The 23,059-nt window shown below is 40.9% G+C and overlaps 2 protein-coding genes across 4 annotated transcripts; both read left to right on the top strand.

Moving 5' to 3' along the window:
- Positions 1-827: 827 nt before the first annotated feature.
- LOC117483739 (nuclear GTPase SLIP-GC-like) lies at positions 828-12,993 on the top strand. 3 transcript variants are annotated; one of them, XM_034132087.1, is made up of 25 exons: positions 866-893; positions 1,097-1,119; positions 2,059-2,119; positions 2,319-2,400; positions 2,841-2,953; positions 3,121-3,168; positions 3,618-3,651; positions 3,786-3,872; positions 4,144-4,234; positions 4,430-4,658; positions 4,779-4,994; positions 6,549-6,743; positions 6,828-7,003; positions 7,430-7,523; positions 7,599-7,686; positions 7,817-7,938; positions 9,729-9,902; positions 9,988-10,142; positions 10,274-10,397; positions 10,804-10,912; positions 11,006-11,139; positions 11,345-11,432; positions 11,557-11,644; positions 11,735-11,783; positions 11,872-12,993. In XM_034132087.1, exons 4-24 carry the CDS (start codon positions 2,334-2,336, stop codon positions 11,772-11,774), a joined length of 2,472 nt encoding a protein of 823 aa, XP_033987978.1. In that variant the 5' UTR covers positions 866-893; positions 1,097-1,119; positions 2,059-2,119; positions 2,319-2,333; the 3' UTR covers positions 11,775-11,783; positions 11,872-12,993. The 3 variants fall into 3 exon arrangements, with proteins under 3 accessions (XP_033987979.1, XP_033987977.1, XP_033987978.1); XM_034132088.1 differs by lacking the exon at positions 1,097-1,119 and having other exon boundaries at positions 828-893; positions 11,738-11,783; XM_034132086.1 differs by lacking the exon at positions 1,097-1,119 and having other exon boundaries at positions 828-893.
- A 5,981-nt stretch (positions 12,994-18,974) lies between these two features.
- On the top strand, positions 18,975-21,114 carry LOC117483792 (tripartite motif-containing protein 16-like). Its single transcript, XM_034132143.1, has one exon. It carries the CDS (start codon positions 19,034-19,036, stop codon positions 20,687-20,689), a length of 1,656 nt encoding a protein of 551 aa, XP_033988034.1. The 5' UTR covers positions 18,975-19,033; the 3' UTR covers positions 20,690-21,114.
- Positions 21,115-23,059: the final 1,945 nt, after the last annotated feature.

The following is a 23,059-nucleotide window of genomic DNA, read 5'->3' as shown; positions in this document are numbered from 1 at the left end:
GAAATGTTATTTTAAATACAATTAAATCAAGTTATTTTGGTAAAACTAATGAAAAATATAACTAAAAAAATATAACTATAAAAAAATATTTTAAAAAAAATGACGGCTCTCCACTGGTCATCAAAAAACACTATTTGGGATTAAAAAAACTAAAAATGGTGTGTCTTTTTTTCTCATTCATATATGAGAAATAGAGAGATCTAGGTGATGGCTTATCTGGTTTCTTGTTATTTACTTTTTTTCTCCACACTTATTCTTATTGCATACATGTATTTGATGTGGTAAACACTCCAAAAAACCAATACAATGAACTTGTATTGTTCATGTTCTTGTTAAAGGATCTATCTGCGCTAGGTTTTGAATAACATACATTTCTATTGTTAGATAATCAAATTATTTCCCCTTTGGTCTTCCTGACAAACAGGTTCAGGGTGCGGCTTTTTTAATTTATGATGAGTGGAGTCAGTATGCTTTTTAATGTCACCAACGTGCTACTTACTGATTGGTCCCAAAGTGTACCACCCTTATAGAGACCCCATGTCATGTTTCAGAATTGTGTGAGTTGTTTCACATTCTAAACTTCTTGATTCTACCTTAAAAGGTAAGAATTATACAAACACTTGACATAAAAATACCCACATGATTAGAGAAAAGGACAACTTTAAAAGGGAATAGGATAAGGGTTTACATTTCAAACACAAATGCAGTTCAAATTGCGTTAAAATAACGCATGATTAATTTAGTGTGGGAGGAGTAACGTTCTGCACCTATCAGCGGAAACAAAAATACTTTAAGTTGCGTTTTCCAGGTAGGGTTGGGCAGTTATTGGGATACTAAGCGAGAGACTCCTTTAATCTGCTTTTGGCTTCACATCAACAGGCTGTACGCTACGGGTAAGCTTTGGAACGATTCATATTCTTTTGTTTCATTGTTAATTTTGTAAATCATGTTCTATATGAAATGAATTGTAATATGTTGTATGTTAATGTGTTAGGACTTCTTGTTTGGTTGCTACCTTTGTCCCAGGCTCTTGAAAAACACAGTAACATTAAATGAGTTTAAAAACCAACGTTCGTGTTTTTGTTTGTTTTGTAAGGGAGCTGTATGTTCTTTCACGTGGTATGTATGTGTTTTGTACCATGTTGTTATGTGTTTCTGCCTTAAATAAATACTAATTGGAACACAGAAAACAAACAAGAAACTACAAACTTAAAGTCATGTTACACAACCGAACATAAAAGTGTGATTTAGCAGAAAAGTATCCCAGAGGGTAGCATATTTCTCGGGAAAAACAACCGCATTGAGCATTTCCGATGGCATTTGGCCCTGAATTTGAATATCTTATACCATTATATTATATCATTAGATTAGTATTATTAATGTTACTGTTTTATTTGGGTGGAATCAAGTTTGGTAGCCTTCAAGATGGTTATAATCAGGGGTGCACACAACTTTCTCAGTGAGGTACTCAGATGATGTACCTGGAGTACTCCAACTTCTGGCGATTGTCAACGGGGGGGGGGGTGGTAGTGGAGTACAGAGCTTCGTGACCGCGGAGCGTGTGCACGTTGTGATCAGCTGTTTTAGCGCAGCGCAGGGCTGCTGTACAGACCGACGTTAACAGCAGCCCTGTCTGTGCTAACGGAGACCGACTCTGTCGTCCGGTGATCTAACCGCCTTCTGGAAAAGCTTCACAAGTACGTCGGTACGCAAATGCGCTTTGTGACACACGGTACGCATTTCAGATTGTTGCCGCGCATGCGTACCTGCGTACGCAGCGTACCAGTTATGTGCACCCCTGGTTATAATCACTTTGTTTGGACAGCAAACACTCTGAAAAAAAACAGGAAAGCTAACATCTGAGAATCTGGAACTACCTGGAAGATTTTTACTTGAACATTTAACCAAACAATTATCAGAAAAGCAAATTGCCAATAAATGCTCTGGCATAGAGTAGTTCATGATTCAAATGTTAATGTCAGCTGTACTTGTGTAAACTGTTGGATAGTAGACAATAATTGTGCTTTTGTTCAGAATAAAAATGTTTATGTTTAATAGATTCCATTCCACTGGAAAACTTGAAAGCCCCATCTTACTGTGGATGAAGTGAAAATAGCAGGTAAGTAAACAGCTAGCAGTACTACTCAGTTATTTGTGCTTATCTTGTGATCACACAAATATGTCCTGCATGCTTCATATAAACATTTTAATTAGGCTGCCATTATCACTTTAATAACCCTTTCTTTTTCTATTAACATATCAAAACTCTCACAAGTAGTTATTTTGTTGATTAAAACAATTATTTGTTTACTTTCCAGTTGCTATTCTTAATCATGGATGATTTTGTTGGCAAAAAATTAAGTAAATGGAGTCTCAGCGAATTGACACAAACGTGTGAAGGTAAAGTATTCCCATGCTTTTTGTTGGGCAAAAATATTATACAAAGTCGATATGACCTTCCAATACTGAAATATCTAAGCATCTACTTGAAGACACATAAACTGCCTCAACATCGTTACCCAGTAACTTTCTGACATATCCTTGACATACTCAAAAAATCATAAAGATTGCACATCTTCACACAGAGAGGAAACTATTAAATATTAACTTCAGAGTAACTCATTTTCTGTAGCATCTTTTCAGCAGCACTTAAATCAAGACTGAAAATAACAAATAACAAAATATTACCAATATGAATTCAGTTCAGACAACCTTATGAAGCTGTAATGCTCTTTAAAACATATGTTCAACAGCTGAACTCACATTTCACCCCATGCAAAATACACATCTACAGATATTTGCAATTGGTTGACATTTCTTAATTATTATATTTTTTTCAGATCACGAAGTTGACAAGGAAAGTCTTTACTGTCTGGAAGATCGAGACATTGCTGACTTGATCCCAAAAGTGGGACCACGGTCAAAATTCAGAAAGAGACTCAAGTTGTTAAAGGTAATGTCTGCATTTTTACACAGATACTGTACTGTATTTGGTCTCATTAATCTCAAGAAATGTACATCATCTACAAAGGAGTATAATATATCTTGTTGACTTTACTATCATTTTATATAAGTTTTTCTTGCTATTCTGGATTTGAGACTATTTTCTTTTCTAACTAGGAGGAACAAAGCACAAAAGATCCGGAAACATCTGATTCTTCTGTTGAAGTTAGTTGAATGCAGTTTAATTCACTTTTTATATTGTCATTGTCTGTTCAACATTTGATATGGCCACCAAGAGTATTTCTTTTATTCTCAATGTAAATGGGAGGAAGCTGTTTCTGCTCAGGTAATGATTACTTTAAATTGACCATGCTTGTTATCATTGACCTTGACTCAATCCTTCATGCATTGATATTTGAAGCGTCCTGAGACAAAGTCCCCTTTAACTGAAGAACTGTGAACTGTTTCATTTGTTCATAGTGTTGTTCATTCAGTTAAAAGAATGCTGAATGTGATCACTTGATAGCCATTTTTGAAGGATATATTATTTTGCATAGAGTTTTGAATGGGAAATGAAATGCAAATGTAGGTGTGTGCGAATTGTGAAGATGTGTGTTCAAGCCTGTCACATCCTGTGAGAGGACAAAGAGTCAAATGTTCATGTTCATCCTCAGGTTTATCCGTCCACCAGCAAAACAAATGATAAAGGTGAGATACAAAGTTTCTTATATGGAGTTTTATTGATATTTCATAAACAATAATAAACCTGCTTTATCTAAAAAAAAAAAAAATGTAATAAAAAAATAATATATATGTTATTTACAACAAAAATAAAAAACCAGGAAAGAGGAAGTTGGGTCTTCCGGGTGAGTCCAGCCAATCACCAGCCAGAAAACGACCACGTAAGGATATACAAGGATCAAACAAAGGTATTTATATTACATTCCAAACTATTAGAAACTAGGGTTAATATGTATCATTTGTTAAATGTTTTATCGTTCAGCTAATGAACTTACATATATGTAGCAACACAGGTCTTATTCAATTATAATGACCTTAAACTGTAAGATACCTGCCATAGTATAAACATGATGAAAATGATACTCTCAGGTATTCTTGATTGCTTCATTGGGAATACATCTTAATGGATATACTGGTTATTGGTTCCTGCTGAATAGTTCTTTACTTTTACTCTTACAGAAGAAGAGATTCTGTCTGATGTGAAAAACATCATGAGTCGTGTCCTTGATAAACTACCTAACAAATACGACAAGTTCAACACGTTTCTGAAGTAAGTATTAGTCTTTTCAAGCAAGGGGAAAGAGTTTAAAGAGACCTGTCGAAATGATACAGCACTGAGGACACTGTTGAGATTTGTAAAAGTCCACATTTTTTTTAATCCAAAAATGAGTCTGAAGATAGTATTATGCTTAAGTAGGATGTTCGTACATGCAGATTTCTTCTTGAATTTGACACACTCTTTTAGGGAAAGAGAAAGAAAGAACATCAACACTTTGGAGACAGACAAGAGGGAGCTGGTCGGCGTCTTTGGTAAAACGGGGGCTGGAAAGAGCTCTCTGATAAATGCCGTCATTGGAGTGAAGGATCTGTTGCCCTCTGGAAGCATCAGTGCATGTACCTCAGTGATGATTAAAGTGGAGGCTAACATGAAGAACCCAAAGTACGAGGCAGAAATTGAGTTCATTACAAAAGAGGTAAAATAAGCTAAATATGTTTGTTAACTTAGAGCTATTTCAACTTTTATGATGAAGCTGCAAATAAATATATATGCTGACTAAACAATCTGCCATATAATAAAACATATATTTTTTTAGGAGTGGAAAGAGGAGTTGCGGACCTTGATTAATTTCGCTCGTGATAACAAAGATCAGGAAAACTACGACGATGATCAAGACAGTGTTGAAACGCTGTCACTGCTGTATGGAGAAGAATGGAAAAACAAAACTCCTGAAAACCTCATGGATAAAAAATACTTCAGAGAAATTCCTGAATTTCTCAGTTCCAAGAGTAAGATTTTGACAAGGGATACAGTAAGTAAGACTAAAACTTATATCATTTCATAAAACAGACTCTTGTTTGGTGTAGTTTCACGATAGACACCAAATGCATACGTAAATTCGGTATGTACTCAGAAATATGGGCTTGATCTATCTGGGCTCTAATAACAATAACTACAAAACCATGTCTTCTTTATGCATCATAGGAAAGAAAATGATTACCAGTAACTAACTTGCTTGCAACAACCTACATATTTTAAGGCACTACCAGCTTTCATTTTGAAATCATATTAAAAATGTTAAACCTAATTGTTCCCCATTACTAAAATATAAATGTAAGGTTTGCTACTTTTTGATTTAATTCAGATGTTGTTGTTCAGTGATAGGGTTTAAAATGGACTTTTAATGTTATGCTATAATAATTATTTAAAGGACCCATGTCATGGCCATTTCTACTGATCATAATTCCATTGTTGAGGTATACTAAAATAGATTTATACTATGCAATTTTCCATTGGTTTCTCATACAGCATCTCTGTAAAGTATGTGTATTCACCGGTATTCACTCGCTGTCCTAAACGACTTGTTGGAGCTCCTGCCCCCCCTCCCTGTGAGCCCAGTGCTCTGATTGGTCGCGACGTTGAGAGGCTCGTTGCTGCTCGCAGCTGCTGCGAGCTGCTGCGAGGAGCAGACAGGCTTCCGTGTCGGCGATACAGCGAGAACAAGCGAAACTCATCCTGAGCAAACACTCACAGCCGAAGTAAAAACAATAAGTGTGGCTTGATATTGAGTAAGAAAAAGGTTTATAACGCTGTGAGAATGGGTCTGCGGAGAGCATTTCTCCGCGATCCCAACGTAGTAGCCCGAAAAACGTTTACCCATTTAAACAGTCGTGGTAGATACCTTGTTTGTTTTAAAAATCATAAATACACAAACAACAATGAATACTTACAGGTTGTGTACCCGAATCTCCCTCTGGTCCAAACAAAGCAGGAACAGCATCGTTCTTCAGTGCCCTACGCTGTACATATCCGGCATGAATCGCTGAAAGGTTTGGGAAGCTTTGTTTCGTGAAAGGCTGGCAGAGGGTGTGGCCTCCGGCTATCCCCAAGTCAGAGTACCCAGGAAGAAGGAGGAGGCGTGTGGCGCAGTGGGTTAGTGCGTTGGTGATCGGATCAGGGCGATCAGGGGAGCACAGGTTCAAACCCCACTGCAGTCAGCATGTCGATGTGTCCCTGAGACACTTCACCCCAAATTGCTCCTGTGGGGATTGCCCACAGTATTGAGTATGTAAGTCGCTTTGGATAAGAGCGTCTAACAAGTGACATGTAATGTAAAAGAAAATGAGAAATCTCCAACGAGGCGTTTTTGGGAGGTAGAGTTTTACTCCCTACAGGCTGTACTTTGAGGGTTTGTGACTCTGCACACCGTTTACATGCATAAAAACCTTCATAACACACAAGAGGACGGGTAATAACCGGAAAAGCATGACATGGGCCCTTTAACACAATCATTTAAAGCAATTTCAAGTTAAAGTTTGTTCATGTAAAATAAATGGCCTTGCATTGCCTCTATTATTTATTTTAGGCTGAAGACTTATCTAGTGAATTGGTCAAATACACACAAAGTAAGTCAAAAGAGGAAGATGCTAAGTGGTATCGGCCACTGGTGAAGTGTGTGACCGTCAGGGTGCCGAACAATCCTTTTCTCCAGCACGTCACACTTGTGGATCTTCCTGGAAACGGGGACCGTAACAAGAGCAGAGACACGATGTGGAAAAAGGTGATTTCTCCACATGCAATGCTGATTATTGTGGAAGGTTACACTGACAATGTAACCATTATTATTTTCTGTATTCCCCTCCAGGTTATTGGAAGTTGTTCTACTGTCTGGATTGTGACTGATATAAATCGAGCAGCTTCAGAAAAAGAACCCTGGGAGATCCTGAAAGAATCCTGCAGCCTCATGGGAAATGGTGGCGAGTGTTGGCAGATTCATTTTATCTGCACCAAGTCTGATCATTGTGAAGATTCAGATGATCAGTAAGTGGCTTAAGATGCCAAAAGTACACAGTTAAATGTAACATTCAATTTAGACACTGACGCTTGAGATGGAGATGGCCAAGAGGAGAAACCATGGAAACATTGATTACGTTAACAGGCACATTAGTATCCTGGTTTTGATCGTATTCAGGGATATAATGTTCACTTGAAACATGATAAACCAGGTTATTTATGATCATAACAGTATGTTTCTCAATTGTCTGCATGTGTGTCTTGATTCCTCAACATCTCAGCCATTTATTTCTGTCCTAATGTTGTTGCTTCCCAAACACTTTGTGATGCTGGATTAAGCTACTCCATGTGATCACTGGTTATTGAAAGCAAAATCGAGATGCGTAGTGATATGATATCCTGGATTGTATATGCAGTTTATGTAATTCTTCAAAAACAAATCTTTTCATATAGTTCAGCAGCTGGTGTCCATGCTCAGATACTGAAACAAAACAAGCAAGCCAAGATTGACGTGAGGGCAGAATTCAACAAACTAAAATACGTTAAGGTGAGTAATATTTCATGATAATCCAACACAAATGTTGTGCAGACCTGCTTTTAAATGGAAACCTTTTTTTTTCAGAAACAATTCAGTGATGAAGATTTCAAGGTTTTCACAGTGAGCTCCAAAGAGTTCTTGAGAAAGAAACGTCTGGATCCAGATGAAACAGGTGATTCAAGTCTCCAAGCGAGCCCGGATTACAAAATGGTTTTATCTCCTCCAATAAATATATGGAGATACTAATTGAGTATAACATGCAAATTCAAGAATGTAATATATTTATATTACATTTTTTACAGAAATTCCCGAACTGCAGAAAATCCTGCAAGCTCTCAATGACAGTCACTCTGAGACATTAAACTATGTGTCTGGAGCTCGCGGGATTCTCTTTCTGATTCAGGGAGTCAGCAGCAGAGAAGGGGTAAGATCAAGTAACAACATATTTCATTGTCTTTAATATTGACAGAAAATAATAACATTCATAGAAAATAAGTAAGCTGCATACACTAAAATGTTGTGTACAAATTGTAAAGTAAAAGACAGACTGCTTACATGTAATGTAACCTGTACAGCCAACAAGGTATTGGATTTGCTGAGTTTGTGTTGCTTCAGAGAGGATGCATTGCTACAGTAATTAAAGTTTTTTTTAATCTAAAGCCCTGGAGCGAGTAGTCTACGCCCAGCTGCAGTCTTTTTTAACCATGCATGGCATCCATGAAAAGTTTCAGTCTGGCTTCAAACCCATGCACAGCACTGAAACAGCCCTTTTAAGAGTTTTTAATGATCTGCTCCTAGCCGCCGACTCAGGTAGCCGTGCTGTCTTGGTGCTGTTAGACCTGACAGCTGCCTTCGACACTGTGGACCATAGCATCCTGCTGTCACGGCTTGAACAGTCCGCTGGCATCACAGGCTCTGCCCTTGCATGGTTCAGGTCCTACCTGACAGACCGTAGCTTCTCAGTGCAGCTAGGTGCCTTCTCCTCTGCCAAAGCCCCTCTTACCTGTGGGGTTCCCCAAGGCTCGATTTTGGGCCCCATCCTTTTTCTACTGTACATACTGCCCCTAGGTTCAATTCTCACAAAACACAACATCCCCTTCCACTGCTACGCCGACGATGTACAGATCTATCTGCCACTCAATTCAAATGTAAACTCATTACAGCTATTGATGGACTGCTTAGCAGAGATCAAATCCTGGCTGAGCCAACATTTCCTCAACCTCAACGAGAGCAAGACTGAGGTTATCTTTTTTGGACCCCAACCTCCAGCCTCCCAGGTTGATATTCTGGGCTCCCTCAATGAAAACATCCTCCCCTCTGTCATGAACCTTGGAGTGACCTTCAATAGCGCTTTTAAATTCGATAAGCACGTCAGCAGCGTAGTCAAATCCTGCTTTTTTCAAATACGACTATTGGCCAAAACCAAGTCATATTTATCTTTTAAAGACTTAGAAAGGGTTATTAATGCCTTTGTTACCTCGAGGTTGGACTACTGCAACGCTCTGTATGTGGGTATGGACCAGGCGTCAATTAAACGCCTGCAGCTAGTGCAGAACGCAGCTGCACGTCTACTCACTGGCCACAAAAAGCGTGACCACATCACCCCAATTCTGGCCTCACTGCACTGGCTTCCAATTCGGTTCCGAATTGATTTTAAATCCTTTTATTTGTTTTTAAAGCACTAAATGGGCTGGCTCCGGCCTATATAGCTGAACTCCTCCAGCGCTACACCCCAGCCAGAGCTTTAAGGTCTGCTGACCAGCTGCTGCTGGTAGTGCCCAAGACCAGGCTCAAAACCCGAGGGCACCGAGCCTTCGCAGCAGCTGGCCCGAGGCTCTGGAACACTCTGCCCCTCCATGTGAGGTCGGCCCAGACCCTAGGGGGTTTTAAATCTACTTTTAAAACACACTTCTTCTCCCTGGCCTTTTAGTCAGAGCGGAGCACGACTCCTGACTTTTTATAGTTATAGTTTATTTTTTATATATCTGTTGTAATTTATTGTCTTTTATTGTGATTGTAGTAATGTGTTTTTATGTGATTGTAGTATTTATTACATGTACAGCACTTTGGCCGACCAAAAATCGCTTTTAAATGTGCTTAATAAATAAACTTTGATTTGATTTGATTTGTTGTTGTCAGGGCTTGAAAAAAAAATCCCATATTGAATTATGGTTGAAATGCTTTAAATAATGAATGTGTTGTGTATGGTTTCAGGCTGACATAAAGAAAAATGTGTGCAAAGGACTTGAAAAAGAGCTGATTTGTGAACTTCATGAAGTCAGGGAAACCATGAATGCGACCCGTAAGGCTTTTGAAAAATGCCTCAGTGAGGGGGTTGAAAAATCTAAAAGTTCATGTGATGAAGTCTTAAAGTCGGTCCTTTATCCTGTAAGTATTTAAGTTATAATTAAATCAAAACAACTGATTGCTCTTAATATGAATATGTCTCTTACAAAATTCTGTTTTGTTTCAGGAAGACAGTGGCAGTGCATTTCACAGGACACTGAAGTGTGTAGTTGAGAAGGGTGGCATCCACAAACCAAAAAATGGGGAATTAATAAACATCAATATGAAATTAACTTCATATTTGACTGACAGCATTGACGAGGAATTTAAGAAGACCTTCCCGTAAGAAATGACTTAATAAACACATAAAACCCTGTGTTGGATAAATTGTGTTTTATAGTACATTTAAATACATTATTGAAATACAAACTTGTTTATGAATTTAAGCATTTCCTCTTGTTAATATGTTTTAGAAATGAAGGAAACAGTGGACCATTCAAAGGGGTCATCAATGCGTTTTCACTTGGCACAGAGAAGAAGCTGAAGAATAAGAAGTACGGAAATGTCAAATGCATGCTGACATTTCTCAGGACAGTGGTAAAAGATCCTATTCATTAGTCCATTATCAAATATGTTTGTAAAGCCAGGGAGACTGTAGTGGAAGGGTGAGAGATATTATTAAATATAATACATTTTGATCAGTCAACATATTCATATATATTGTACTGGAATAGCTCAGTATGAACTGGAGATGGCTTTGAAAAATTAACTGCAGCTGTAAATCTGACCCTGCCCCAATTCATGAAGACACACTCAAGATTACAAAAGAATATTCTGATATTGGGCAAAGTGCACCCCCAGCTGGTGAACACGTCCTATCAGTTTGAATAATGTTCTGCTTTTCCACGTAAAATCTAGAAAAAATAAAAAAGGGAAAGATGAGCCTTGTTTGTAACTCATTCATTTTAAAATATGTTGATATTTGCTTCACATTCTCTCTAAGGAAGAAAAGATGAAAACAAATCTCAACAAAATCATCCGTGATAGAAAGAAAACGATCTACAGCAGCCTGACAACAACAATCGAGGAGATCATGCAACCATGCTATGACAGTAAGACAGAAGATCATTACAGACATATAAATACACTTCTACACATTTTTGTGGTGCAACATTTTTATGTCAACATGTTTCTGTTTTATGTAGAAGCAAAAATATTTAAAGGAGAAGGCTCGATGAACAAAATGAGGGAAACTATTGAAAAGCACGTATGTCGTTCAAAGGACGTCATGTTTGCTCAGGCTAAAGACGCCATGATGACACAGCTGAGATACTTGATGGTTTGTCACATTTTATATTTCGTCATACAGAAATAATTCTTCACTTAAACATGTTGGGCTGCACATATCGATGTTTATCCATGACTTTTGGTCAACATTTACATAATGGATTTGTATTAATTCAAGAGAAATTCAACTAGGAACACTGCAACACAAACATACATGTCCAAAAATGTCAATGATAAATATTTCAATGCTGATTTAGTTGGAGATCCCGGAGAAACTGGAGAGCACTATGAAGGAATCAATCGTGCTGTCACTCAAGACATATGGTGTCTCCCAGTCCCTCCCAGGTAAAGGAAACAAAATCACAAAAAGTACTTTACATTTGATCGTAATTAAAAAGTTGATACTAACATTTCCATCGTGTGAAATTAAATGAATCCACTTGTTTGAAACAACATGTTTTTTTTTCAGATGTAAGTGAGGAGCTTGGGAAGGTAAATAACTACTACAAGGAACTGAAAAGAAAAACCGTAAACCCAGATGATGATGCAACTCTTCGGTAAAACTCCATTTATACACAATATAAAATATAGATATTGTCTGGATTATGATTTATTTTCTGAACATACTAACAGTGCTTTTATTACAGTAGAGATTCACCTGGTCAAGCAGCTGCAGTGCGTCCATGATGTGCACAGGTAGGTTTAGTGAAAACTGTTAATAAGTATTTGTTATTAATATTCAATTTCACAACATCGCTCTTTCTCTCTCTGGTGGACGTTTCAGGGTTGATCCGTGGAGACTAACAGCAGATGCCTGTTAACATACCGAGGATAAAAGACATGAGGCCTCTGGATTGGGTCTCAATCATTTTTTTAAAGTTCTTATCTCTGTTGACTTTGAGTGTTTTTTATTGTTAGCATAATGTGGTGCCCTAATTCATGTCATTTAAAAATCCTATTTAAAAAAAAGCAGTTTGATGATAACCTTATGTTGTTCAGTCTATTAAGATATATCTCCATGTCAATAGCGACCCCCACATCCACCCCACCCTTGCTTTTGTGCGCATCAGCATTTTAGTTGTCTGCTAGAAGCATTCATAAATGTAGTTTTTAATGCAGTTTTCAGCACACTTTTAACCAACAGGCTTTTACCCTAGCTCAGGCAACATGAGTTCTTGGCTGATTTATGTCCGATTCTAGGACGACAATCAGAGGTTAACACCTTGGTTTGTACCAATGTTTGGCAATGTAAGAAGACTTACAGATCAACTATGAAACGCTAAACCTCCAGAACTGTTTGCAGAGAAGCTAACTTTGCATTAGCTTGTAGCCTCTCTGGCTTGTATCCATCAAGGAAACACTTACTTTCAAAGTAAACTGCTTTATTCAGTGCTGAACCAGCTTTACTCTCTGGGTCGCTTTGTTTTGGAGAGGAGGAGACCTCTGGGCACATTTTGACCATAATGGCAAACTATGAGTTGCTATGCTATATTCTGTTATGTTTTGAATGAGATCCCAGTGAATAAGTCCTCACTATGCCCATGTATCGGAGAATAGATATTGGATCTCAGCCACTGCTGTGATGTCACAGACATTTTGCTTTTAATATTTCAACAGTTGCTTTGTCTTTTTCATATATGTATTTTCTGTTTAGCATTGTTTGATACATTTAGGCTGGCATTTCAATGAATTAATTAAATCCTCAACATTGATCACAGCATTGCTGAGGGTGATTTGGATGAAGACTAGGCTTCTCAAATAATGATTTTGATATTTTTTCTCTTATTTTAAAGTATAAAACTCACTGCAAATTAATGTTTTTTGGTGTTTTTTCATTCATATATGAAATCTAGAGAGAAATCTTATCTGGTTCCTTGTTATTTACTATTTTTTCCCACACAAAATTCTTACTGCATATATGTATTTGATGTGGTATACACTCCAATAAACCAATAAAATTCACTTGTGTTGTTCATGTTCTTGTTAAAGGATCTATTGTTAGATAATCAAATGATTTTCCATTTGCTCTTCCTGCCAAACAGGTTCAGTACTAGGGTGCGGCTTTTTAAATGTATAATGAGTAGTAATGAAATCATGCTTTTTCATGTCACCAACGTGCTACTGTACTTACTGATTGGTCCCAAAGTTTACCACCATTCTTATTCGTTATGTTTGTTTATTTCTGTTTTCTGAAGCAGCAAAGCCACCCTATAAACATACTAATATCTCTTTGAAGCACGAAATGTGACCTCCTTACTCAACTTACTCCAGTGTTGAATGTTCTTTAAAATAACAACTGTAAACGTTAAATATAAAAGTTGAATCAGAGAGAGAAAGAACAATACCAGGCATCACACACAAATAATGTTGCACTGAAACACTGTTCACAAAGTGGCTGATCTGGCACGCCTTAATGTTAGTTTCTCAGTTTGCGTTACTGGCACCAGACCTAGGGGTAATCTGGACCAGCAGCAAGGGTTACACAGGCTAGGGAGCACTGTGTAGCCAACATATAAACAGTGTATGTGGATTGGTAGAGAGAGGACCAAAGTTAATGTCCTCCTCAGGTCACAGCTTGTTTATTTCTGACATGCGCAAGATCTGAGCTCCTGGCATATAGTCTCCTAATGGATCCACAGCAGCGCCAGAGCGCCATCTACTGACACTACAGTATTATTGTCTAAATGTTAGGAGTTCGAAGTGTGTTGGAAAGATTATATTATTAACAAAAAATAGGGGGGGGGTGTCTGTTTAAGTCAAACTTAACATATAGCATTTCCAACCTGCTACATTTGCATTAATGTTTCAGAAGCTTGTCTTTTTAAAGTGTGTGCAATGGTGATTAGGCTGTTGTTGTTAACAGGATAACATGTCAAGAAAAAACTTCTGAAAAGTAAATCTCCCTCTCCATGTGGCTTAATGACCTTAAATATAGGCCAGATTATAACAAAACATTATCTTAAACTGAATCCTTTGAAACCACATGACCAGAAATATTGCTAAAACCATAAAACTAAATGAAAGCAAGTAGAACAAAAGTATCTAGATGTATGTGTATGTACTTTAAAGGACGAAAAACAAAATCACTTGTATCAAGACCCACAGCAAAGCATCATGAGACGTTTAACCATCATGTACTCCCCTGCTGCTTCAGTCAAGGTTTCAGTGAAATGTCGATTTAAATTCATCATTTATTTTGGTCATCAAAAACACTATTTGGGATTAAAAAAAACAAAAAAATTGAGATTTTTAGAAATACTAACATAAACTATGCATTCTGGTACACTCTGAGAAGAAAATAAATAAATGTATTACAACCCGACATATTAATAATATTTTATGCCATTGTTTGTTTTTCACTTTGTTCTGACAGCTGAACTTGCTGCTCCTCACAGAGAGAAGAGTAAAGAAGAGAGAGTCTGTGTGAATTACTTTAAATTGTGGGTAAGGGTAGATAGCTCCCATTGTTCTGTGACCTGTCAATCATCAAACCGGGGGTCGTATCAGATCTTGTACTTGAGTAAAAGTAGAAGTACTCAGATCTTGTATTTGCGTAAAAGTAATGTAGAAGTACTCAGATCTTGTACTTGAGTAAAAGTAGAAGTACCAGAGTGTAGGAATACTCTGTTACAGTAAAAGTTCTGCATTCAAAATGTTACTCAAGTAAAAGTAGAAAAGTATTATCATCAAAATATAGTTAAAGTAGCGACAGTAAAAGTAGTCATTGTGCAGATTGGTCCATTTCAGAATAATATATATGATATGTTTTATAATGATTGATCATGAAAGTGTTCTCAAAGCTGGTAAAGGTGCAGCTAGTTTGAATGACTTTGTATACTGCAGGGTAGCTTGTGAATTTACTCCAGGTGGAACTAAAGTCTGATTTAACACTTGGTTATATTTCACATCATTCATCCACATCTGTAGAGTAACTAAAGGTATTAAATACATGTAGTGGAGTAAAAGTACACCATCTACCTTTGAACTGTAGTGGAGTAGAAGTACAGAGTAGCATAACATGTACAAGTATCTCAAAATTGTACTTAAGTACAGTACTTGAGTAAATGTACTTAGTTACTTTACACCACTGTGCCTAAATAAAAAAGAGATAACGTTCAGTGTCCTTTAAATCAGACCCGTCGTGCTTTTATTTGAAGTGCTTCCGGTGATTTCTGTCTAACTCGATGTTTTGTAGGTGAGTTTTTATTTGACATGAATGTGTTTTTGTCAGCTTTTGAATGTCCTTCCAGAGTTTATGGTTTAACTCGGAAATGAAGGTTTAAAGAACCGTGTGGTCGCTCCGGAGAGACAGGTGAGTGAAGCGATGAGTCAATATTGTTGTTGTTGCCGTTTTATCCATAATGAAAGTTTTCTCTGCGGGTTAGCCGTTAGCTTGGACGTTAGCCGTGCAGTGAAGGAAGACTTCCGGTTATACTTTTCAAAATAAAGATGGATATATAGATACTTTATACATCCCACATTGGGAAATAAGCTTTTTGACAGTCACTTACCAAACAGTTAACCCCCAGGGGGCGCAAATACAGCGCGTTCGGCAGGGGACTCCATGGCCTCTGGTTGGCGAATCGCCACTTCCGGTTCCTGCTGGAAGGCCGTGAGTTTACGGCGTTAGTTTGTGTGGCAGGGGCTTAAGAAGGACGTGAAGACCTGGGTCGACTCATGCATGGCCTGTCAACGGGCTCAAGTGCACCGCCATACTAGAGCCCCTTTTTAACTTATTGCGGTTCCCGAGAGGAGGTTTGACCATGTCAATTTTGACCTTGTATGTCCACTGCCCCCCTCTCACGGTTTCACCTACCTCTTCACGATGGTGGACAGGACGACCCGCTGGCCAGGGGGTGTTCCCCTCACCGCATCTTCTGACTTGGCCAGTGCATTAATCGGCACGTGGGTGGCGCGCTTCCGGACCCCATCTGACCTCTCCTCTGACCGTGGCTCCCGGTTTACCTCGGAGCTCTGGAACGCAGTTGCCGAGGGTTTGGGGGTCAAGCTTCACCGCACCGCCGCCTATCACCCCCAGGCTAACGGCTTATGTGAGCGTTTCCACCGTTCCCTGAAGGCAACCCTGCGTGCCGGCTTGACTGACGGCAACTGGGTGGATAAGCTCCTGTGGGTTATGCTCGGCCTCAGGTGCGCCACTGTGCCCTGGTCTGCAGCTAGGCAGCGCTCCTCCCTGCTGGAGACCGCCGGGACATTCACACCTGTCCCCACATTGCAGCACAGCAACCTCGCTTTCCGGGTTTCCCCCGGGCTACGGTCGGCGGATTTTGTCTCCTTTCGTCACGACGCCCACCGCGGACCCCTACGACGGCCCGTTCAGGGTCATACGGCACGGGGACAAGGGCCTGGTGGTGGACGTTGGTGGCAGACCTGAGACTGTGTCCATAGGATTTACGGAGCGTCCACACAGCAGCGTTAAAAAAATCTTGGAGGTGGGCGTATCTGAAGCTTGGGGATTGTTTGCGAGCAACGCGACCAACAACCAATCACATGAATCTCCCGCCCCCGACATACGAAGCAAAAAAAAAAAAAAAGCCCGAAGTAAACTGGATATAAACTCCCCAAACAGGCGAAAACCTACCACTGTCTCTGCCACCTCCCTCCATGCCTGGCTCCTCCGGTTTGTATCCCGGTAGGTAATTAGGGTCTGGTCATAAAGCACCGGGTGATTCCCTACCGCTAATTTCTCCTCCATTTTTTGGAATATGAGGAAATGACCTGCGGTATGTCACTCCCAGCATACACGCGGTTTGATTGGCTAGCGCTTGTACTGTCAGATTTGCATAAACGAGATTTGATTGGCTGACGCTTCCACCTCAGCTTCAAAAGTTGAACATTGCTCAACTTTTGAATCCTGAGATGCCTGGAAATCTCCGCTCTGCTTCCCACAATGCAGTTCGGCGAAAAGTGAGGCAAAGTGACGTCACCCCATTCAAAGTGAATGGGCAGAAGCGTTGGAAGATTTTTTTAATGCTGCTGTGTGGACGGGCCGTAAGCCTGCTCATGTGGACGTTTCCAGGCTGTTGGAGTTGGCTCTGCCCCCACGTCGGGGCCGTCCTCCCTTGTCCCGCCCCCTGTAAGGGTGCCCTCGCCCTCGTGGATGCCCTTGCCCTCGGAGCTTGTCGACGGCAAGGGCACGCCTGCGGCCCCGCCCTCTTCGGCCCCAGTTGTCCTTACTCGCCGGGGTCGGGTGGTCCTACCTCCCAGACGCAATGATTTTGATCATGAGTGAATTCTGGGGGGGCTTGTGTGGTGGGTTGACATAATTCACCCACGGAACTACGGGTGGGGGTATTGTTCCGCACGGACATTTTAGTTTAGAGGATCTTCCGTTTGCTGGTCAGTCAGTTTCCTCGGGCTTGAGTTTGTTTACATGCTGTTCCATGTTGAATAAAAGACTAGCTTTGTCTTTTGACACACCGCCTCTGACTCCCGTCTCTCGGCACTACAGAATATAGTATTCAACCAGCAGGCAATTAAGGCTGAACCTCCTCGTCTACCTAACTATGGTTGTTAAGAGACATTGTTTGTGTTGTGTGAGTTATGGATCAATATTTTTTCCAAATTAACCGAACATTGGAAAACTAGTCTTATCAAAATAGACTCTGAGAGGACATTAAAGATTGTCTCTACGGCTCTCTCTTGTTATTTCTAACGATAAGTTAAAAACACTTAAAAAAGGCATCCCCACTTTTACCAGACCAGGGCTTTTATTTAGAAATGACTTCCGCCCTCCCCCCCCTCGAAAGATCCTCTGGACATTTATTATAAGGTAAAAAACAAAAAAAGTATTGCAGTCTCTTTTCCCTTTACTAGTTCAAGAAAGATAAAAACAAATGAAATGCAGGTACACGCCTCCTGTCTATAATATATCAATTCTGCTTGAATACAGAATGTGAGTAAATGCACTTAGTTTATTTCCACCTTAACATAATAAAATAGCTCTTTAAACATACAAACGATTGCTTGCTTACAACCAATGCAGGTTTTTGTTTGGCTGAGTAAAGTCACTTGAAGTTGCATTACAGGAAACATGGAGCACTGGTGGCTCCAAGTGGCAGCATGAAGGAAGTGTGATATGATATTTACTGTAAAATGATGCAGGCATTAAGGATCTTCTTTTTGTCAGTATTTAAGAAGTCACCAATTGGCTGCAGCCTCAATCTAGGTTTATCTTTAAATGTGTTCACTTTATTTGTCCCTAATTTTTCAAGGAAGCAGGTCATTTAAATACAAAGCTCCTTTTGATTGGAGTAATCTTCATTTCATTCTGGCTTTTACTATCAGAAATACAAATGTATTCAATACAAATTATATTTAAAAATAAATAAACTTTAATTTTACAGCACATTACATATGAGTTCAAAAGTGACTAAGAACATTTACTCTACAGTTCTTGGTTACTTTACTTTAAAGTATTTTGTATTATACTATCCTATACTTATACTCCACTACATCACAAAGGGAAATATTGTCCCTTGTGTTCCACTTCATTTATTTGGCAGCGGTATCGTCATTTAAAAGATCATTCAGTCAGCTCAAAGTCCTGTTGTCACAATGTGCTTAATTACGGGAATAAAGAGTACTAAACACACACTGTGTTATCTGTTTTATTGTGTTGCACTGTTGGAGGAGCCTGTGACCTAAGATTTCCATCGACATAACTACACTGTTGCTATGTACGAATGACAATAAAAGCCTTGAAATCTTGAATCCTTGAACCCTGTATATTATAAGGCCGCTCCTCTTTCTGGAATGAAGTTAAGCGTGTAAGCCTGTCCTACTTTCTGCAGATCTCACAGATAATCACTTGTTCCCTCCCCTTCACTGAACTTAAGTTTCAATTTAGGTGAATCATAACTGTTCTAAAGTGAGTGAGCTGGCAGGCTATATAACTGCAGACTGTCACTCGCTGTAAGGGAGGCATAATGGCGCAGAAAGGAGCTCAGCTGGACCAGGACGCAATCTGCTGTTCGATATATCTGGATGTACTTAAGGATCCTGCGACTATTCCCTGTGGACACAGTTTCTGCTTGAATTGTATTCAAACCCACTGGGATGAAGAGGATGAGGAGGAAGTCTACAGCTGCCCTCAGTGTAGGCAGAGCTTCACACCGAGGCCTGTCCTGCTGAAAAGCATCATGTTAGCAGATTTAGTGGAGAAACAGAAGAAGACTGGACTCCAAGCTGCTCCTGCTGATCACTGCTATGCTGGAGCTGAAGATGTGGCCTGTGATGTCTGCACTGGGAGGAAACTGAGAGCCTGTAAGTCCTGTCTGCAGTGTTTGATCTCTTATTGTGAGAATCACCTCCAGCCTCATTATGAATCGCCTGCCTTTGGAAAACACAAGCTAGTGGAGCCCTCCAAGAAGCTCCAGGAGAACATCTGTTCTCATCACGACGAGGTGATGAAGCTGTTCTGCCGCACTGATCAGCAGTGTATCTGTTATCTCTGCTCTGTGGACGAACACAAAGGCCACGACACAGTGTCAGCTGCAGCAGAGAGGACTGAGAGGCAGAGAGAGCTGGAGGGGAGTCGAGAAAACATCCAGCAGAGAATCCAGGACAGAGAGAAGGAGGTGAAGCTGCTTCAGCAGGAGGTGGAGGCCGTCAATGGCTCTGCTGATAAAGCAGTGGAGGACAGTGAGAAGATCTTCACTGAGCTGATCCGTCTCATGGAGAAAAGAAGCTCTGATGTGAAGCAGCAGGTCAGATCCCAGCAGAAGAGAGAAGTGAGTCGAGTCAAAGAGCTTCAGGAGAAGCTGGAGCAGGAGATGGCTGAGCTGAAGAGGAGAGACGCTGAGCTGAAGCTGCTCTCTCACACAGAGGATCACAACCAGTTTCTGCACAGCTACCCCTCACTGCCAGCCCTCAGTGAATCTACAGAATCATCCAGCATCAACGTTCTTCCTCTGAGCTACTTTGAAGATGTGAAAGCAGCTTTGTCAAAATTCAGAGATAAACTACGAAATGTTCTGAGAGATAAATGGACAAACGTCTATCTGACAGTGAGTGATGTGGACATATTGCTGTCACAACCACAGCCCCAGACCAGAGCTGAATTCTTGAAATACTCACGTCAAATCACACTGGATCCAAACACAGCACACACACGTTTTTTGTTATCTGAGAGGAACCGAAAAGTAACTTCAACGCCAGGAGAAAATTATCCTAGTCACACAGAAAGGTTCACCGCATATCATCAGGTCCTGAGTGAAGAGAGTCTGCCTGGACGTTGTTACTGGGAGGTGGAGAAAGGTGTGGGAGGAGTTGCAGTGGCTGTAGCATACAAAGACAATGACACTGTAAATGAACAATTTGGAGATAGTGAAAAGTCATGGGCATTAGGTTTTTACAAAAAGTGTTATGGTTTCAAACATAACACTATCACAACATCTGTCTCAGGTCCTCAGTCCTCCAAAGTTGGAGTTTACCTGGATCAAAGTGCAGGTATTCTGTCCTTCTACAGCGTCTCAGAGGAAACCATGACCCTCCTGCACAGAATCAAGACCACCTTCACTGAGCCTCTCTATGCAGGACTTCGTCTTAGTCCTCCCATTGGAAACACTGCTGAGATGTTGTGAGCTTAAGAAGTTATTGAGAGGAAAAGGGGTAATCCTCAGATACTAGACAACTTGGTAAATGCAACAAGTGGTTGGCACTTATGACGCAGTTAGTTAAAAGATTTTGCAAATCATCATTCCTGTATTATTTGTTCAGGAAAATGCTACAAATGTTTCCACAACTGAAGAAAAACCCAAAACATTTAAAGCACTGGGCATTGTTTACATTTGTAGATTTTAAAATGACAAGGAAAAATGCTGGAAAAGTACTCAGGCATTCACTATACTGTGATATATACTATTTTATTTGCAATAAGGTAAAATTCAAGTACTAATTTCTCATAATTTGTTCTGAATTGATGAATTAAGATGCTGTGCTCTTATTGTTGTATTCATGTCTCTATACATATTGTATAAACTGATTGTGAGTTTAAATATTACCTATTTTAATTGCATTTAATAATTAGATTTTGCATCTAAAAACATGAAGCATACTCCATTTAAATAATCTTTTGTCATAATGCAGTAATTAAGTAAATGTACTGTTGGGTAAAAGGTTGTGTATTATAGCATGCATAGTGTTGAAGCAGTATTCCATTTGAATACTTATACTCATTGGGTTAATGGTTTAACGTGGCTTCAAATGAACTTTAATCTTTCATCCTGCTCACTGTGAGCTTTTTGTAGATTTTAAATTCCCCACCAGAGATAACACCTTTGTTATTATGTTTCCTTGTTATCCTTGGGATTTTTAGGATTTTGTTTGCTGTGAATGCTGGGATGTTTCATCACATCCTGACCTGGATATCAGCCATGGTAAAATGTACAATATAATTTGTGTGAAGGTGATGATAAACTTAATAAAATTACACATTTAGAAGCATTGTTCCGTTTCTTTTCGCACCACATATGTTAGGATGGCGTGGAAGGGTAGGACCCAAATGCAGACTATCAAAAAGGTAACAGGTCTCGTAACAAAAAGCGAGCTTTATTTTAAAAGCTGATCAAAACAAGGCATGAAACAAATGGGTTGTACAAAAAAACTGACCATGACCCACATGGAGGGAGACAGGAGAGACAACCGTGACTGACATGGAGGAAGACAGGAAAAACCAACAATGAACTGACAGGGGAACACAGGAAGAGACAAGACTAAATACAGGGAGGGGTAATCACAAGACAAGACACAGCTGGGGTAAGAGAGGCAGAAACACAAGGGCAACAGGTGAACACAATCAGACACACCAGGGGAACTAATGACAGGAAGGCAAACACAGGAAGAAGGAACAGAGAAGACACAAGGAGGAAAACATTTCAAAACAAAAGGTGGAAAATGAAAACATAAATACAAAAACCGTAACAGAACCCCCCCTCAAGGGACGGATTCCAGACGTCCCAAGAAAACCCCCAAAAGTCCAAAAAAATTCCAGCAGGGTGGGTGGAGGGGGTCTGGAGGACGGGTTTGGGCTGACAGCCCAGGGGCACAGCGGAGGACCCGGAAGGGGTCTCGGGCGACGGCCCGGGGGCAAGGCAGAGATCAAGGAGGGGGGTCTCGGGCGGACGGCCCGGGGGCAAGGCAGAGATCAAGGAGGGGGTCTCGGGCGGACGGCCCGGGGGCAAGGCAGAGTTCAAAAAAGGGCGAAGACCACAGCGGGCGAACTCAGGGGGCCGGGCATGAGAGCAAAGGCAGCGGCTGAAAGCGTCAGGAGGGCCGGGCTCGAGGGCGAAGGCCACGGCTGGGGAAATCAGGGGGGCCGAGCTCGAGGGCGAAGGCCCCGGCACTCAGGGGGCCGGGCTCGAGGGCGAACAAGAAGGCGTCGACGGGACAGCTCCGGAGGCCGGGCAGGAAGGTGCTGACGGGACAACTCCGGAGGACGGGCAGGAAGGCGCTGACGGGACAGCTCCGGAGGCCGGGCAGGACCCGTTGTCGGCCAGACAGGAACCGGAGCCGACGGAACAGGCGTAGACGGGATCCTGGACATGACATGGACTGGTGTCAATGGGACCCCGGATGGAGCAAGGGCTGGTGTCGACTGGACCTCCAACGGAACAGGACACAGAGTTGGCAGGACCCCCGGTGGAACAGGTGTCGGCGGGACCTCCAACAGGACAGGACACAGAGTTGGGAGGACCCCCGGCGGGACAGGTGTCGGCGGGACCCCCAACAGAACAGAACATGGAGCTGGCAGGACCCCCGGCGGGACAGGTGTCGGCGGGACCCCCAACAGGACAGGACATGGTGTAGGCAGGAAATCTGGTGGAGCAGGTGTTGGCGGGACCCCCAACAGGACAGGATCTGGTGTTGGCAGGAAACCTGGCGGAGCAGTAGTCGGCGGGACCCCCAACGGGACAGGACATGGGGTTGGCAGGACCCACAGCTGAACCCCCAAC

This window comes from Trematomus bernacchii, unplaced genomic scaffold, assembly GCF_902827165.1.
Source record: "Trematomus bernacchii unplaced genomic scaffold, fTreBer1.1, whole genome shotgun sequence".
Lineage (NCBI taxonomy): Eukaryota > Metazoa > Chordata > Actinopteri > Perciformes > Nototheniidae > Trematomus > Trematomus bernacchii.
This window is presented reverse-complemented; position numbering and strand designations above follow the sequence as displayed.

Excerpts from the sequence above, each read along its gene's own strand:
- LOC117483739 (XM_034132086.1), top strand. The coding sequence starts at position 2,334 with ATGGATGATTTTGTTGGCAAAAAATTAAGTAAATGGAGTCTCAGCGAA. Across the intron at positions 7,004-7,429 it reads TGTGAAGATTCAGATGATCA|TTCAGCAGCTGGTGTCCATG; the intron begins GTAAGTGGCTTA and ends CTTTTCATATAG. Across the intron at positions 10,143-10,273 it reads GAATTTAAGAAGACCTTCCC|AAATGAAGGAAACAGTGGAC; the intron begins GTAAGAAATGAC and ends AATATGTTTTAG.
- LOC117483792 (XM_034132143.1), top strand. The coding sequence starts at position 19,034 with ATGGCGCAGAAAGGAGCTCAGCTGGACCAGGACGCAATCTGCTGTTCG.